Genomic DNA, 19,350 nt, shown 5'->3' with positions numbered 1-19,350 from the left:
CTTGCACTGCCCCACTTCTAGTTGTCACTCTTCACTGTTGTCCAGAGATCAGCTGAGGGGAGTAAAATCCTGGATGAATGACAGACATGTGCCACCAACACTCATACTTCCACTCAGGAAAGGTACAGGAGGTTTGCTGACAATTAGTACCATTGGTGCCTGAGTTGCTTGCAACCAGTGACAATTCTAAAGTGCACCTTGTGAACAACAACAGAATCTCCCTGGGGTCTGGTGTAGCAAATACAGCAAGATTTCTTAAGAATGTTGCCTACTACACACAACTGTACACTGTCAGTTGACCGCTCAAAATCAATTCAAAAGTAGTTTCAATTTGGTAAATGAGGATATCCATAGAATATTTTCAGCCTTCTGCATGCAAGATGGCTAACAGTAATTCATTCCATTGAAACTGCAAAGCTGTTTGACATCTGCAGGGTGAAATGTCTATGGGCACTGGTCCACCAGATGCCAATGGTGCCATCAACAGCTTCAACAGTTCAACAGCATCATACAGCCACTCAGCACAGCTGGAGGTCAGCTGGCATTTTTACTCTGAATCAGACTTCTCTTCAGGCCATTTAAAAACTAGGTTAAAAAGGGGAAAGGGTGCTGGAAAAGCACAGCAGGTCAGGCAGCATCCGAGGAGCAGGAAAATCGAAGTTTCGGGCAAAAACCTTTCATTCCTGATGAAGGGCTTTTGCCCGAACATTGGCTTTCCTGATCCTCGGATATTGCCTGACCTACTGTGTTTTTCTAGCACCATTCTAATCTAGACTCTGATCTCCAGCATCTGCAGTCCTCACTTTTGGCTAAAAAGGGGAAAGGTTAATTTTGAAGATTCATATGCACACCAACACGCTGTATTGAATTAATAAAACTGATATTGACAAGAGTATTGCACTGTCCAAGGTGGTATCACTTGGATATGATGTTAAAAACTAGGTTAAAAAGGGGAAAGGGTGCTGGAAAAGCACAGCAGGTCAGGCAGCATCTGAGGAGCAGGAAAATCGAAGTTTCGGGCAAAAACCTTTCATTCCTGATGAAGGGCTTTTGCCCGAACATTGGCTTCCCCGTCAGGTGAATTTCAAAGCGTCCATGGCACTATGTGAACAAAAGTAGGTAAGTTTTCCCATTTCTCGGCTAATACTCATCTCTCAATCAACACATAAAATATGTCTGATCATTATCACATCCATAGGGACTTACTGTGCACAAACCAGCAGCCACATTTCCTACATTACAACGACGACAACACCTCAAAAGAATTTGTATAAAAATCAGATGATCTTATTTCAGATTCGCAGCATTCACAGTAATTTAATTTTTTTTTAAAACCTCAAAATGTATTTATCAACTTTACATGTTTTGGAAGATCCAGTTGTTATGTAAGGTGCTACAGAAACCTAAATCTCCCTTTTCGTTGGTGTTAATGCAAATGCACATGAATGCAATGCTCAGAACAGAAACCTAACAAAAAGTTAATCTTTCAGGAGACAGGGATGACAAAAAACAAGAGATATTGGGAAATGTGTGCTTATTCTGTTTTGTTTCAATCTACTCTTTGCAGCCCTAGTGGTATCCAGCCTTCACCCAGGTTTCTCAACAAAAGACATGAATTGAATCAGGAATTTCCTCAAGAGAAAAGAATGTAACATTATAGAAGCAATTCTAATACGGCAATGCCAGCAAGTGTTAAAGCAATTCTAATACAGTGATACCAGCAAGTGTTAAAGCAATTCTAATACAGTGATATCTGCAAGTGTTAAAGCAATTCTAATACAGTGATACCAGCAAATGTTAAAGCACTTCCAGGTGTTGTATCAAGCTTTCTGTGTAAAATGAAGAAGTGTTGAAAAGAACTGATTTCATACGATCCAGTTGAGCTTTAGAAGCTGCCAATGATAACCTTTGAAACAGGTGGGGGATCCTTATTTTCTAAAGAAATGTCAGAGTTATAGAAGCTCTTTTTATGCATTGCTTCTACATTGCCATTAGGAGTGACATAACAAAGCATGGACCTTGCCTGAAGACGTGTGCTGAGCAGAGGTAAAGTAAATTAGTAAGTGGAAAGCCAATAAACAAAGGCAGATCCAGGTCTTGGATCATTAACCACAATTATCCAAGCTCAAACTAAATTGGAAAATGCCATTAGGAAGCAAAATGGAAAGTGTATGTTCCATTAAAGTCAATGGAATGTGAAGTTAGTGAAGCGTATGGCAGTCAGTCTGCTAGCACCCGCACTACGTTCCTGCTGAAAATAAAGGTACAATCCACAGTTCCATCATTTAAAATTCATGGTGTATGGAATTGAGGAGCGAGTTCAGAAATTATTCTTTATAAACTGTTTCTACAAGATGAAGAATGAGCAAGGGAAATAACAAAGAAATCTTTGTATGACTATAATGTCTATGAATTCAGCTCAAGATCTCTTCCAGTTCCAAGTGTCCCACTCTACACGTCTAACCTAGTGTTTAACTAACAGTTAACCATTTCTAACCTAGAGTTACTTATAAATTGACAGTATGTTGATAACTCTAACTGATGTCAGTTTCACTTTACGATCAAATTTCCACTTCTGTATTGGATGTTAGTGGGTCCAAATTCCACTCAGTACTTCACTTTATAATCTGGACAGTCAATTCAGTGATACAACTATACAGAGCAACACCATTAGTAGCACCACTTGCTACATGTAACTTCCCAAAACCCTTTATTTAAAAAAAAACATTTGTATTCACAGTGCTACTTCAAAGACTTGATAACCACTTGGAGCTGCCAATCATACTGTGAACTAATAGCATCCCAATGTGATGATTATAGGTTGGATTAGTCATGCAGCGCTAATCCTATAAAGAGAACCCTCAGATTTATGTCACCAGGGTGAAACAGAAAGTACTGTTTTTTTAAGAACACGGCAAATTGATTTTTGCAAATATTTATACAATGATAGCTCCCTCAAAATCTCCAACGAGCTTGACATCAATTTTTTTATGCATGCTCAAATCTACTTCTAACAATTTCCTAAAGGACACCTTACGTCTCCCAAAATACACTTAATTTCTTTTTAAGGGTACCTTACCTCTCCAAAAAAAAGGGTATTCCACCTCTCCAAAGAACTCTGGGAAAAGTTTAGACCTTCTCCTGACTAGACTAAAGCTATATATTTTGTACATCCCATGAATGAAAATAGAATCTGATTTAGGAATGTGTGCTGTAGCATGAACGTTTGAACGCATTGTGAAAAGTCACAACTCTCCCTGGTCCTCTTGGCCAAATAGATGAAGCCTGGTTTAGCTCAGGTCAAATGCAGGCCTCCAGCACCATATTTAATCTTATGTGTCATAGCATAAAAATTCAGGCCCAATGCTCTAGTCTGGTTCACCATTTGATTTGATGTTTCAAAGAGTTCAGTACGCAAAATCATTGTTGAATTTTATCCTGCCCAGCAACTTACATTAATACAGTATCTTTAATGCAGAAAAATGCCTCATATTGCTTCAAAGGAAATAATCAAAAATATACAGATGCCAAACTAATGAAGGAGATATCAAGAGGTAATCAAAGTCTTCACAAAGAAAGGGAATTATGGAGAGCCTTGAAGGAAGAGGTAAAGCTGCTGAGGGTTTTGACACCGAATTCAGAGCAGCAAAGGGCAGAGGCTGCTGAAGGCATTGCTGAGTTAAGAGTAAGGGGAATACAGATGAGTGTACAATCAGTGGAACAGGTTTGGAGAGTTGTGTTGCTAAGTTTTGGTAGGCGTATTCAGATTTAGCAATGGAGAGAATTTGAGCTTCAAACTGAAAAGCTGAGCAGAGGCTAGTTCAGCTAAGAAGAGGATGGTACTCACTGTCAGAGATATGGCATTCAGGAAATCTTCAAGACTTGCAGCATCTTAGTCAATTAGTCTGATAATTAGTCAGATAACATACGTTTGCTGTACAGATGTAGGGTCATGGCAATCAAAGCAGCAGGCATACATGTGATAACATACCCCAAATCTGCAAATTATGCCAAGAATAAACTTGGGGAAAGGGTTGTCCGGAGCCAATGGTGTAGGGGGTAAGAAGTGAAGCCTTGCTGATATGTTTATGGTAAACTCATTACCCAGACATCAAGTTTAAAACAAAATTTCATTGAATACACACTGCTACCATTTCCGCGCCCTCTGCGCCCACCTCCCCCCCCCCCACCCCGACCCTCTAATCACTCTTGACCCAGACTTGACCTAGTAAGGTAAACAGAACTATGCAAATGGTCCTGACTGAAGCAGTACGGATAAATACTGCCATCCTCCAGGTGCCTTCATCCCAAGAGAAAATGACAAAATAAGTGCTTTAATGTCTTCACTGTGCAGTTCGGGCTGTATTAGAATGAAACAACTCACTACACGAATACTTTCTCACATGAATCAAAGATCAGAAGCATAACACCTGAATGCCTTAACATTTGAAATGCTATAACATACAAAGCTGTGACCCAATTGCTGGAATAGGATTAGAATAGTTGCAATTTTGACAACTGCCATGGACATGATGGGCTGAAGGGCCCCTTTCAATGCTGTAGAAACTCTAACTTTACAACAAACATTTTTTTGAGTACAACAGGTTTTCCCACTGGAGAACGTATGTGTGATCCATGATACTACTTGATTTGGTTTTGGCAGCTAAACGTACTGGCTCGAGGGGCACAAGTGGAGTTTGTAACATTGATTGGTCTTTTTTCAACTTAATTAAGTATTTAATATTTATAAACCATAAGATGTGGGAATGGGGACACAGGGTGGTGGTGGTAGAAGAACTGTTTGTCTGGGTGGAGCAGCTGGAAGCAACCTTTAGGAAAACCTCTGACCAGAGTTGGCAACGGGATTGTTCATGTCGTGGATTACTTTTCACCCTCTGCTTTACTTCTGCATCTTTTGCCGTTCAAGAGAAAATTCCACAAGTGTCATTGTTTTTCTAATTTGGGTGGAACTGCTGTTGATCAACGAAATGTCAGCAGCAACAAATATGTTATCAGCTACTAGGCAATGGGAGACCAAGGTCCAAATCAAGATACCTAATCCATTTATCTTTCGCCTGAAGAGGCTTTATGTAAACCTTTGATTGACTTCATGTCATGTCCCCCAGATCCAGTTGTTAGGAAATCCATTAAAGCTTTGATGAAACTCCACTGGAATGCTCAATCTTATGACTATAAAGGTACGTCAATACAACTGTTTAAACCTGATCAGGAGTGTCTTAATCAAACTCAGATTTAAGCCTATTTTAATGGACTGTAAAAAGTCATTTTCTTGCACTTCAGCTAGCCATAATGCCAGTGAGATGGGTGAAAGACTTTGCAAAGTGGTCTGGCACCTAAAGCAATCATACATTTGAATGTTTTAGCACTGCCCACACCTTGCGTTTTCTTGAAGAAAAGTGTTCAGGAGGAGGAGTGATATCGAAACCGTGCTCACAATGCTGAGTTGCACCTCCAAACCACGGAATGACAGCTGGCCATGACACCACGTCCTTAACCCATTCAACCTCCTGCCCGAGGTGATGGAAAGTTAAAAGGAAGATTTGGCGGGAATTTTAAAAAATTATAACTAAGCAGCGTGGTCCCATTCATTTTAAACCAACACTGGAACATAGACAACCCCACTGCACTCTACATCCATACCTGACAGTCGCTTGAGGTACAGATTCAGGGCTAACTGGCACTTGAACTCCCTTCTCCCATTCTTGTCTCCATGAGTCAGCCAGAATATAGTATTCATCAGAGTTCAATTGATGTGAATCATGTAGCTTCATTGCAGTTATCAGGTCTGTTCTGTAGACCTGACAAAAAAAAGACATAAAACAGTCATGTAAATGATTCCAAAGTTCCAGAATAACCAAGTAACAATGGTTACACATTAAACCATTATCACATAAATGCAACCAAACCAATGAAGTCTATGCCAATGAAACATCAAGAATTTTCATTTCCACCCATGAGGATTCTCTTAACTCCAGATTGGAACTCACGACTACAGAGATCATAGATGTTTGGAAGGCCACTTTTATCTGAAATTCTAAGCCTAGCGGTTCCACGCAGGGAGAAACCAACTTTTAATTTGAGAACCAATAAAATGAACTACAGGCTGGAAGAATTGCAACACATAAAAGAGAAGAATTATAGAATGGTTAAAGTGCAGGAGAGAGGCAATTCACTCTGAGCTGGTGCCATCCAGCGTTTTTCCAGTCACCCTGCGGATTATCTCTACAGATAATTATCTAACTTCCTTTGGGACAGGCACAATCAAATCTGCCTTCATCACAGTTTCAGTCAGCCCAGATCCTAAACTGTAAAATAAAAAAAAACTGTCCTCACCTCACCCTTGATTCCCTTGTCAATCACTTTAATTTAGGATGTAATGGTTCTTGATGATTCCATCAATGGGAATAAATTCTTGGTTATTTAATCCCTAATGCTCTCTAATGTTGACTTTCAGTATCATTATCACATACACCTAAAGAATACATGAAATAGTCAGATCATGCAAATAAGGGCACAAAATCTGACCTTTCCACATATCATTATTTTATATAAATACCAACTGACTGTTTTGCTTGTCCTCACCGTCTTTATAAAACCTGTCGGTTTCTCAACTGAATGCATAGTAGTAACCCTTATATTAAAGAAGTCTGATTTTTTTAAAATATAAGTTCATGAAAATCAGTATAATAATGCTCCTGCAAAAACAAACATGGCTCTTCTTCTGTCACGTTATTTGCTCATTTCTCCCCGCAACCTTTTCTGCTCATCTTTGACTCATTAATACTTTGCTCCTTTTCTATCCTGTACCCCATGCCCGATTATCCTCTCGATGTCTTCAGATCTGTTTGCCTGTGATCACTTTGCTCACTCTTAGAAGTGAAAAGATTCCCAAAGCACACTAACTCAGACAAAGCACAAATCCCACCATTTACCACGAACTCCAGCCCAAATGTCAGAAATACTGTTTCCAATTTTTGTCAGCATATCCTTGGACACTTTGGTGCACAACTTCCTGCCTTCAACTGTCTCGCACCCACTTGCCAACCGATGTGCCCATCTTTACACACCAACTTCATTAGCCACCTAGATAATTATTGTCCACGTAACATGATTGCTCACACCAATAGTCTGATGATTAATCCTTCATTTACGGACTCTCCAAGGAAATTTTGATGATTATTAGTCCCATTCTTCAGTCCTACGTCTGTCTAAATTCATTATTTTCAAATATGCATCCAGCTGTCTTTTGATACCTTGAATGGAATCTCCCAGGCAGCACAATCCAAATTCTAACAACTCTGAGTGAAGCTTGTCCTCATCTCATAGCTCACTCGCCTGCTGTGACAACCTTAAAATTGTGACCCCGAATTACAGACATGCCAACTAGTGGAAACAGAATACTCTTCTTTAACTTGTCAAAATTGCTAATGATTTTGAACACCTCAATAAGATCACCTCTTAATCTTCTCTGCTCCAAGGAGAATAAGCCCAATTTCTCTAATCTTTCTTTGTGTCTAAAATCCCTCATTCCTGCTATCATTTTAGCAAATCTCCTTTGCACTCACCAGTGCTTTAACATCATCCTTAAGTCAGGTACCCAGAACTGAACACAATACTCCAAATGTGGTCTGACCATTGCTTTGTAAAAGTGCAGCATCACTTCCTTGCTTTTATATTCAAGGTCTCTATTTACAAAGCCAAGAGTTCTATGACTTGCCTTGACAAATGTTTCAACTTGCCTGGCCATCTTCAGAGAATTAGGCACATGAACCCTGAGATCCCCCCACTCCTGTACTCCCCCTCAAAGTTGTACCATTGAGCCTGCATTGTCTCTCTCGGCTTCTTCTACCAGAATGCATTACCTCACATTTCTTTGTGTTGAAATTCACCTGCCAGGTGTCTGCCAATTTGCCGAAGTTGTCAATTTCGCTCTGAAGTTGCTCAGTACCATCCTGAAAATTCACTGTTCTCCCTAATTTCTCCCTAGCATTATCTGCAAATTTAGATATTTTGCACTCAACACCCATCGCCAAATCATTGATATGGATCAGAAAAAGCAAGGGGTCTAGCACAGCCTCCTCTCTGGCAGGACTAAAACTGCACTGTTCCAGAAAGTTGTCCTGCGCACATTGCAGAAGTTTCACCCTAACCATGACCCTTTTTTCTGTCTACGAGCTTGCAAAGTAAAATGCAAATAAATATGCAAACTAAATCTTTTTATCCAGTGCACAATTTGTTTTTAATGCTATTGCTCCAGTTACAACTGAATCAAAACTGTGGAGGAAATGGCAATACAAACTTTGGTTTAATGTGAAAAATGAAATCTCAGAAGACATACTAGTCAGATAATAGTACAATCCACGTCTTTTGTTCCCAGTTTCCTTCTCTTCTCTTCAAGCTGCTGATCCAGAACGTGGCAAAATTCCTTCGGTGCCCGAAACTTATCGGACCCATCTCAAGAGGCCATACTTTAGTAATGAACCTGGGCCGTCAGGGCCTACAGGCTCGTTAACAAAGGAGGCTTTATTTTAATTTGCTTAGAGCATTGCTGGTATTTATTGTCCACCCCTAATTACCCAGAGGGCAGTTAGGAGTTAACCACATCGCTCTGGAGTCACATTTAGGCCAGACCAGGTAAAGATGGCAGATACCTTCCTCAAGAGTGAACAGGTGTGTTTGTAAACATTGATTACACGGTCACTGTTAACATGGCTTTTTAATTCCAGATATATTTATTGAATTCAAATTTCATCATCTAACAGGATGGAATTTGACAATCAGCAGGAGATTTTGGATTACTAGCCTTCTGGCATACCACCACTTGAGACATGATACCAAACATGCACCATGCTTTGAGATCCACACAGGTCCACTTTCTGAAAAATTCAGCCAGGACTGGGATTCCCAGTTAGTTTTTACCTTTCCCAAGACCAACCACCATTGTGACCAAGATCAACTAATTCAAAACAGACAGTGAATCAAACCTGGGACCACTGTTTGATTAGTATGGCACAATTAGGCCACTATTGGAATAGTGCATTCAATTCTGGTCTCCCTGCTATAGGAAAGATGCTGTTAAGCTTGAAAGGTTTCAGAAAAGATTTATAAGAAGGTTGCCAATTGGAGGGATTGAGCTATAAGGAAAGGTTGAATAGGCTGCGGCTAATTTCCCTGGAGATTCAGTGGCTGAGGGGTGACCTTATAGAGGTTTATAATAACATAAGGGGCGTGGTTAGGGTGAATAGTCAAGGTCTTTTCCCTGGTGTGGGGGGAATCCAAAACTAGAGGGCAGAGGTTCAAGGTGTGATGGAAAAGATTTAAAAGGGACCTAAAGGATACCTTTTCCAAACAGAGGGTGGTGCATGAGGCAGTGGTGGAGACTGGTACAAATACCACCATTTAAAAGACATCTGGATGTGTACACGAAAAGGAAAAGTTTAGAGGGATATGGGCCAAATGCTGGCAAATGGGACTAGATTAATTTAGAGTATCTAGTCAGCATGGATGGGTTGGATTGAAGAGTCTGTTTCCGTGCTGTACAACTCTCCGAGTCTAAGAGGTGCAATTTCTATCTGGGGCAATCAGAAAAGTTTTACTGCCCAACTTTGAACAAGGGAGAGACAAATAAAGGTGGTACCAATGATGGCGTGCGTGCAGTGCAGTTCAAAATAGAGCTTTCCCTCTATTTTGAGAGCCTAATTGGCTGTGAGCTTCGTTATGTTTGAAATCGCACTGATGTTCCATTTTGAGGCACCCTGTTCTGACTGAGCAGTGTATATCGCTCCCTCTAAGGCTGTTAGCAATCCCTCAGGTCGGGCCTGCAGCATCAGGAACCCACAAGCCATCCTTAATTAGGCTCTGGACATGGCCAATCAGAATCCCACCTCCTGGATGTTTGCACTGGAACTTGTGCTGCAAGTCTAGACTTCTGAAAATAAAACAAGTAAGATGCCACGACTGATTTTATCTCTCAATGGTCAGGTAGCCTGGACACAGGATGATACCACATCATCTGGCTCAAGATGGTATATGCATCAAAGTCATTTGGAGGAGGCAAGTTCAACCTCCAGTCTCTGGTCAGTTGATTGACTTTTGCATTAGACATCAAGGCTCAAAGCTACAGAGGAGAAAGATCATTTGGCATTGCATCTTCTAAGCACTATGCAGCCACCTCTACTGGAAGGGTTGGCCTGACCACTGTCCCCCATCCTTCCAACTACCTATTGTCCATCAACACTCATTACCAAGGCCCACACATTGGAAAGGACTGACAGAGGGCCACTATTTTTATAAACATATGCTGGAATTAGAATCAAGATCTCCTGAAGAAGAGAACAGGAGACCAGTGTTGAAGAGGAGAGAAAATTTCAGACCAGAACAAGGGATTACCTCAGATGGTTTTCGGTCTTCGTGCCTCGACGTGGAGCTTCTTCTGTGTCGTGACTTGGAATGCTGAGACCAGGATGTTGAATGACCTAAACGAAAAAAAGTCAACAGCAGTTATTTTTTATTACAATGGAAGGACTCGGATCAGACCGGAGTTGAGAAGATGAGAGCTCGGTTTAACTTCTGCGACAAAAAAAACCACACTGAAGCGTCAGCCAAGTTTACTGTTTGAAACCCTGCCAGGTTGGAGCCAGTGACATTTTGACTCAGAGGTTAGTATCTACGGACACAGAAGAAACATCACAAAGGCGTACTGGCCTGCCTGCAACATGGCAGAAAGGTAAGATCTTACCATTAAGTGTGCAAGTCCTGCCCTGATTTGCTTTTCCAAAATGCAGCACCTCACATTTATCTAAATTCAATTCCACCTGCTACTCCTCAGTCCATTGGCCCATCTGATCACATTAGTGTACCAATGTGTTACAAGTCAAAAACAAAGCTCCTCATCTCTACACTAAGTAGTATTTAGTGATTCAGTTCTTCCCAGTAAGTCGAGGTTAATGAATGGCAATTTTTACTCTTGTAACAACTGGCTACGTATTTTACCCATTTTTCTCATTCCAAATCTCTTTACATGTTTTTCAACCTCGTCCATGAGATCTTTAGCATCTGGTTGAAACACTCAAACAAACAAATAGAGTCATAGAGGTGTACAGCATGGACACAGACTCATCGGTCCAAATCATGCTGAATGTATATTCTAAACTGATCTAGTCCCATTTGCCAACATTTGGTCCTTATCCTTCAAAGCCCTTCCTATTCATATACCCATCCAGACGCCTATTAAATGTTGTAATTGTATCAGCCTCCACCACTTCCTCTGGCAGCTCATTCCATACATTACCACTCTCTGTGTGAAAAAGTTGCCCCCTTAGGTCCCTTTTAAAATTTCCTCTCTCGCGTTAAACCTATGCCCTCTAGTTTTGGACTCCCCCACCCCAGGGAAAACACCTTGGCCATTTACCCTATCCATGCTCCTCATGATTTTATAGGATCCTCTAGGATGTCATCCCTCAACCTCCGATGGCCTCAGCCTATTCGGCCTCTCCCTATAGCTCAATCCATCCAACCTTGGGAACATCCTTGCAAATCTTTTCTGAACCCTTTCAAGTTTTACAACATCCTTCCTGTAGTTTGGAGACCAGAGTTGCACGTAGTATTCCAAAAGTGTCCTAACCAATGTCCTATAAAGCTGCAACATGACCTCCTAACTCCTATACTCCATGCTCTGATGAATAAAGGCAATCATACCAAACGTCTTCTTCATTATCCTATCTACCTGCGACTCTACTTTCAAGGGCCTATGAACCTGCACTCCAAGGTCTCTTTGTTCAGCAACACTCCCCAGGATCCTACCATTAAGTGTGCAAGTCCTGCCCTGATTTGCTTTTCCAAAATGCAGCACCTCACATTTATCTAAATTCAATTCCACCTGCTACTCCTCAGTCCATTGGCCCATCTGATCAAGGTCACGTTGTACTCTGAGGTAATCTTCTTCCCTATCCGCTACACCTCCAATTTCAGTGTCATCTGCAAATTTACTAACCATACCCTCAAATCCAAAATGATTTATATTATACCCTATATACTTGAATAATAGTCAAATTGTTTTGACTAAATTTACGGGGTCAACTATTACATGGATATTACTTTTGAGTGGCTAAAATTCATGCCCGTCAAAGTTCATACCTTATCATTAGATAAAGACCAATTGATTTCTAAATGCACAAAGAACAAACACAATGAATTATGGTAATGCTGAAAACCCGGAGTGGACGAGTACAACCAACAGACTGACTCAAATGTTGATCTGTTATCTATGAAGAATTAAGGTTGCCTTTTACCCGAGATATATGGAAAATTCCAGATTTTTTTGGCCAAAATTAGGGGGCTGACTTTTACATGAGATAGACCGCTACTCGAGTATATATGGTGAATGATGCAAACAGTGGACCCAACACCGATCCTTGAGGCACACCGCTGGTCACAGGCCTCCAATATACTCACACACACAGCCCCGTTAACTCACTCATTGTAACCACTTCCTTACCTAACTGTTCACTTCTTCTCCAAACACAGGTTCATTAAACATGGGAAAGGAGCAACGTGAATTAATGACAGAGACCCAGCCTCTGACTGAAAAACCAGCTCCTCACTACTTCCTTCCATTTTATTTAAGAATTTACATTTGATCTTGTCAATGCAAATGAATCTGCACTGTTGAGCTGCAAATACAGTAGACTACATTTGAAGGAAGGACATGTGAAACACCACTTAACCTGGAAGGTCTGAAAGACATCTTGGACAGCAAGCTGCGAAGAGCTGAATGGGCAAATGTCACACCTTTTCCGAGTGCGTGGAAAGGTACCATGACGGAGTGAGAAAACGTTTGGAGTGAAGGAAGATTGGATCAGTGTGTCACAAAGAGAATGGTCGTTGTGGAATGCTGACAGTGGAGGGGAGAGGAGAATAGATTGGCAAGTGGTATCCTGCCAGAGGTGGTGGAAATAGTAGATGATGAACCACTAAGTGCGTAGACTGACATGTGGAAAGAGTGAACAAGGGGGAACCATATAATTGCTCCGGGAGGAGGGAAGTGGTGAGGGCAGAGGTGCAGGAGATGGTCAGACATGATGAAAGACTCTGTCCACCGTGTTGATGGTGGTGGTGGGGAGGGGGGGTGCAGGGTTAAAGTGGATGTCTTCCCACTCAAAATTGGCATGGCTCACTGCGTCCCACAGACAAATGAGAAAGAAATTGTAAACTGCAAAGAGCAGCAAAAGCCAAGCTACGCCATTCTTACAGGGAGGGAAAACAGGAGTTGTACTGGGATTCATGGAATGACAGATGGAGAGAGAGATAGACAAATTTAAAAAACAGAGATGTGGACAGATTGATCTAGACACATAATTAGCCAAGAAAAAAAAGAGAGAATCGACATTTCGGGCATAAGCCCTTCTTCAGGAATTCCAAGGAACAGGAGAATCGAAGGGCTTATGCCCAAAATGTCGATTCTCCTGTTCCTTGGATGCTGCCTGACCTGCTGCGCTTTTCCAGCAACACATTTTCAGCTCTGATCTCCAGCATCTGCAGTCCTCAATTTCTCCTCAAAGAAAAAAAAATCCAAACTAAATTTCACTTTGTACAGAAGTCTGCTTTCCTCCTCAGTCACAATAAACATGTGGCTCAGTGGTTAGCATTGCTGCCTCACAGCACCAGGGTCCCAGGTTCAATTCCAGCCTTGGGTGACTGTCTGTGTGGAGTTTGCACATTCTCCATGTGTCTGTGTGGGTTTCCTCCCACAGTCCAAAGACATGCAGGTCAGGTGAATTGGCCATGTTAAATTACCCATAATTTTCGGTGCATTAGTCAGAGGGGTGTGGGTTGCTGTTCAGAGGGTTGGTGTGGACTTGTTGGGCCGAAGGGCCCATTTCCACACTGTAGGGAATCTAATCTAATCACTGTGGAAGATCTTGCCATTTACAGAGCCTGCAAAATATGTATATTTTTAATACATCTGATCAAAGTAGATGAATTCCCATGACATTTTTTAAAGATATCAAAATCTGCTGGAAGAGATTTTTAACAATATTTCATTCAGATGAACAGTTACTTTCACTTTGTTCCGATGAGGGCAAAGGATAATCAAACAACACATGAACTTCTCAAAATCAAAGATCACAAGCTGTGCTACACAAATAAAGGAAATGCCAACTAATTTAAAGCACAGCTGAATTCAGTTAAGCAGATAACACAAGTAATGAGAGGAATTCCGGTTAAAAGTGCTTCTTACTTTACAGTAGCTGATTCATACTTAACATTTTGAGGAATATGACACAAGAGAAAGGAATGAGAAATCATCCACTAGTGCGAGAGACTACACACAGCGGGAAATCCGATACGGCTTACAGATATTTGCTCCTAAATTAGAGATACACGTTCATGGCAAATTAAGCAAGATGACAAATTCGATAAAAGCTTCCCTTCTGTACGAATATAACACAATATTTTATGTGCTTTTTTGTGTTTAAAGAATGCACAGATTCAGTAAAGAATTCATATAGATGGACAGAAATGAAATTACAATATTAGAAGTAGGAACAAATTACTGCCGATAATTTTAGAATACAACTTACAAAAATTACTTTTCTCTCCAATCCTTTGGAGGATGTAATACTGAACCTCAAATTCCCTTCTTTGTTATTCACAGACTGTGTTTACAGTTCCACAAACTGTGGCTACTCTTCAGGTCACAGTCCGTACAGTTTCATATCAGTGACTTGTTCAAAGAGACCGACATAGCTCAGGCTTTACTCTTCATCCACGAGTTCAACTCCAGGAGTCAGTAAACAAGACTAAGGCAACCCGTCCATCTTTGAACTCGAAATAATACCCTGACGAAAAGCAGTTAATGCAGCATAGGACAAGGATCTAGTCTACAGCATTTCATCTGTTAATATTACTTGCCCCATAACCCATTCAATATCCACAGATATCTTCTATTTAAAGATCATTCTTATAGTATGTTTTCACTTTAGTGTGGTTTGTAAATAATGGAACTTTCCCAAATAGCACTGTTCCATTTTCTCCATGTGCTGTAACTGTAAACATTCAGTGTTTTTTTAAAATCATATCTGCTTTGCTTGCCTCCTCTCTCGACCTTCTTTCGTCTGCTCACCCGTCACTTCCTCCCATTCACCAGGTGTCCTGATCACTTCATTCCCTCCCATTCACTGCCCCTCTCTCAAAACTCATTACTCCTATTTGCCATCTCTTTCCTGGCCCCCTTGTTCCCTCACATTCACTGTTCCTCTCTCGATACTCAATACCACTCTCCTGATGTTGAACCCCCGCCCCCATCAATCTCCAAAGGGCTCATGCTTACAGGGCAAGGAGAGGGATGAGGTTAGGAATCGGGGAGAAGGGGTAGGGTGGATGAGGTAGGGACTGACAAGCAGCAAAGAGGTCACAAGGAGAGGTGTGACAAGCAGAAGACAATGGAGGAGAGCAAACATAGCAGGTAGAGGGCAGTAAGAGAGAGTTCAAAAAGGGAATGTGGGACTGGTTAAGGGGCTGGAAAAGAGAACAAGTAAGTGTGAAGGCATTAGAGGTTTGAAAGAGGAAAGCATCCAGCAGAAAGCAGTGAAGGGGAGGAAAGTAGAAAGAATAATAAGCTAAGTAACAGTAGTACATAGAAAGTCAGTTTTGGGGCTAGTTAGGTTTCAGGCAGCTAATAGGTTTTAGTTATAAAAATTACTTGCCAGGAATGCAACCCATCCTTATTTGATGTTTTCCTTGTGTTTAGAATGCTGTTTTGTTTTACCAACACATTAGTGAAAATAAATGAGGAACAGCTGTATTTCAATTACTAGGATCTGACCAGAATAAATGCAGTGACCGATAGGGTAACAGCACCTACTCAGTAACTTTGAACTAGCTCAATGGTCCCCTCTCTCATTTCTTATAAATAGTTTATAGTTGCTAGTATACCAGAGAGGCACTTTCTTTGTAACTAAAAAAAACACTTTCTTTGTAACCAAAAAAACACACTTACTGTCATTGTCATCAGAATCATCACTGCTGCTAGGAAGCCGGCTTCTTTTCATGATCTTCTCAATGTCTGGCACAAAAACTGTGAAGAAAGAGATCAAGGTTAATGTCAAGGGTCAATGGAGTGATGGTGGTCCGTTCTCAAAAGCGGATCTGAAATTCTGCAAAGATCATACAGTCCTCACCACCTCAGGTCAATAAAGGCAGCTAGTCTTTGACGAGCCAAGAAGGGACAAAAACCTTGAATTACAATGAGGTTTGGCAAGCACCGAAACAATATTCCTGTGCATAAGGCAATGTTTGGTATCGTCAGGGGAACTGCATACAATTAGTTGCCTTTGTAATAGAATGCAAATAAACAGAATCACTCAAGTCACTGTTGGGTCCTGAAATTACACAGTAGAATGTCAGAAGATAAACACGTAAAGCGCGGGCCTACAGTTCCTTTTCCTAATATGATAGCAGTCCAGGTATTAGCATTAACCAAGGCATTAAACATGAACAAAAATGGGGTTAGCACATCCACAGCAGGGAAGACTGTTGGACAGCCAGTATTCATCCATCAGTTAGGCTACAGTATATTTTCTGGGCCATGTTTACACAGAAACCATTGTGTAGTCAAAACAACAGGTACACGTTGACAGGTAGCTCCAGCTGATCTGAGACTTATCCTGATTCTGATGCTACCTGATAATCATAAAAATTATCAGCCAATTTGAAATAAATCCAATAGCACAGTTAATACAAGCAATACCTAAACAAAAGTTCAAGCAACTTGCAGGAAATCTAAACTCAAGCAAATTTGTGTCCCCTCCTAGGTTTTTCCCCCCCTTCCTCTCAAAAGACAGAGTGGGCCATAGCTCTTTCCATAAGCATCGCTTCCTGCCAATAGTTCCAATGTAGCGACTTGTGAACAGGCCGCTATCCATGGGGCCATCTACTCCTCTCTTTACCAGAATAAGGCAGGCAGATTAATCAACCAAGCCAGCTCAAAGGTACAATTTGATTTAAAAAACTGAATAGGCAGAGTCAACTAAAGCTGAGAGCAGTTAAATTAAGACACTTAACTACTTATCGTGGCCAGACTCCTGTGTCACTTCAACTATCTGTCTACTCTCAACGACAGGCCCAAGGATATTTAGACAATCAAATGAATCCAAACTCAGACTCATTCACATCTGCCACAATTCTCATACCTTACAAGGATTCTCTAAGAACGAAGCTCAGTGAGATTCTGAAAATGAGACTGTTGCCATTGATCCATTTTCACAGTACAGACAATAATCATAGTCATTACTGCACCGAAGAAAGCCATGTGGTCCATCGAATCCATGCTGGCTTTCTGTAGAGCCCATCCAATTTATTTTTGAAATCATTGATAGTTTTCACTTTCACCATCCTGGTGGGCATGGGTTCCACATCATCACTGCTCCAATCACAGAAAAGATCTCCTTCATGTTCTCTCTGCATCTCTTCCAAATCCTTAAACCTGCATCCCTAGTCCTTTTACGATCATCCACTGGCAATAGTTTTGTCTTATTTATGTAAACCTGTCATTATCTGTATGTATATCATTTACCCTCAACCTCTTTTCCTGTCAGGGAAACTTCTTCAATCTAACATCACTGAGAAAGATCGTCAGCCATGGAACAATTCCAACAAATGGTATTGTGCTTTCTACAATAAAGTGGATTTTCTTGCCATTGTGAATTGGCCAGAGTTAACGTTCAGACCGAGCTTTAGGTATTGATGTGGGATATCACAAAATACCAGGTCAATGACTCAGGATCTCATGAGATAGTGGGTAATTTCTGAAATGAATTACAAGTGAGTTCACCATTCTTCATCACTCATTCATACAAAACATACACCAATTATTATCCCTGCTCACTGTGCACAGCAGTGCAATAACAAATTCCAAACCTTAAATATGTTTCATCAACCCATTCAGACCTTCTGCGACACACCTCAGGAGAAGGTAGGATTTGTATCTCCTGGTTCAGGGGTAGGGTCCCTATCCTTGTAAAAGGCTATTCCTGATGATGGACTTTTGCCCGAAACGTCGATTTCCCTGCTCTTCCGATGCTGCCTGACCTGTTGAACTTTTCCAGCACTACTCTAATCTAGACTCCCTATCCTTACAGCAGAACAGCCCTTTTTTTTCCAACTTATGGAAATGTGAATTTTATTTGGTCACTTATAGCAGCCAGGTTTTGCCCAAAGATTACTCTAAGTGGTTTCTGGCTTTGAAGTTACTTGATTGCAGCATAACTTTGGAAGCAGGTAATATTTTCTAACAAAGATTGTCTTTAATCTGAAAATCTATTTCTCAACGGGCATAAAAGGAGAAGAAAACCAGCTCAAAGCAAAAATATCAATTTATTAGCTGAACTTCTCAAAAACATGCAAAGGAAAGATTGTAGGGAGATGGGTAATCCATTTTAAATTGTTGCTCGGACCAGCTCCCTAATTAATGAAGCAAAGGTACAACAAGCAGCACATGTTTCATTATTTAACTAAGTCAGTGTAAGGACAGTGGTCATGCAAATTCTCAAATAATTTGCATGTATGTGGCACCTTTAGTGTGCTTTGGATGAGTTTATGTTTATGGAGCATGAAGGTGGAAGCACATTTGAATCCTCAAGACTGGAGATTAAAAACAGCATGGATGAGGGTTTCAGCAAGTGACCAGCAGCAGGGATGGAGGCTGACACGAGAGGGGAACACTGACTGGTTTTGTGATGGCAATGTAATGGGATCGGAAGCTCAAAAAAGGTCACAAATAAGCTGGTTCGGCACAGAACTGGACAGCAACATTGTCAAATGAACAAAGTTTCTAGCAATGAAGAATGGTTTGGATCATCAAGATTTTCAAATGGAGGAAATTTCTCATCCAGGACTGGATGTCACCAAGCAGAATGACAGTACACCAGCTGTAACACAAGCTCTGAGGGGATTTAGAGGTTTTAGTGTGGTAGATTTGAGTGCTTTCAGTGTACAGGTCATGTCTTTTGATGATATTGCCAAGGGGCACCATGAAGATAATAGGAGGCAGTGTGATGACACAGAAGTTGTGTAAAGGCTGTAGTTTATTTCGTGAAAGATCCCTTTAAAGCCAGTGTGTACCAGGGAGTAATCTGAAGGAGGATTAATTGACTTCCTGATTACGATATTGTGACAAAGCTGCTCCTTTAACAAGGCTATGTTGTCCTTAGGATTTTTTGCCTGAGTCATCTTAGAGTCGCGAAAATCTCCTAGACCTTTGAAAACGGCAGGAGGCACCTGGATATGGAAGCCCCAGCCACCTTTTCAACAGATCCCACTTTTGCCAGT

At 41.0% G+C, this 19,350-nt stretch overlaps 1 protein-coding gene across 1 annotated transcript in view; it reads right to left on the bottom strand.

Moving 5' to 3' along the window:
- Positions 1–19,350, bottom strand: part of jade1 (jade family PHD finger 1) — a 136,051-nt gene that overhangs the window by 62,566 nt on the left and 54,135 nt on the right. Inside the window, exons 2-4 of the mRNA XM_072584067.1 lie at positions 16,022–16,099; positions 10,411–10,496; positions 5,662–5,819 (exon numbers count right to left, since the gene is read on the bottom strand). Of these exons, the coding sequence (XP_072440168.1) occupies positions 5,662–5,819; positions 10,411–10,496; positions 16,022–16,073 (296 nt within the window). The 5' untranslated portion in view covers positions 16,074–16,099. The remainder of the gene's footprint in view (positions 1–5,661; positions 5,820–10,410; positions 10,497–16,021; positions 16,100–19,350) is intronic.

This window comes from Chiloscyllium punctatum, chromosome 14 (assembly GCF_047496795.1).
Source record: "Chiloscyllium punctatum isolate Juve2018m chromosome 14, sChiPun1.3, whole genome shotgun sequence".
NCBI lineage: Eukaryota > Metazoa > Chordata > Chondrichthyes > Orectolobiformes > Hemiscylliidae > Chiloscyllium > Chiloscyllium punctatum.
The sequence above is the reverse complement of the archived record's forward strand: the minus strand, read 5'-3'. Positions and strand labels throughout refer to the sequence as shown.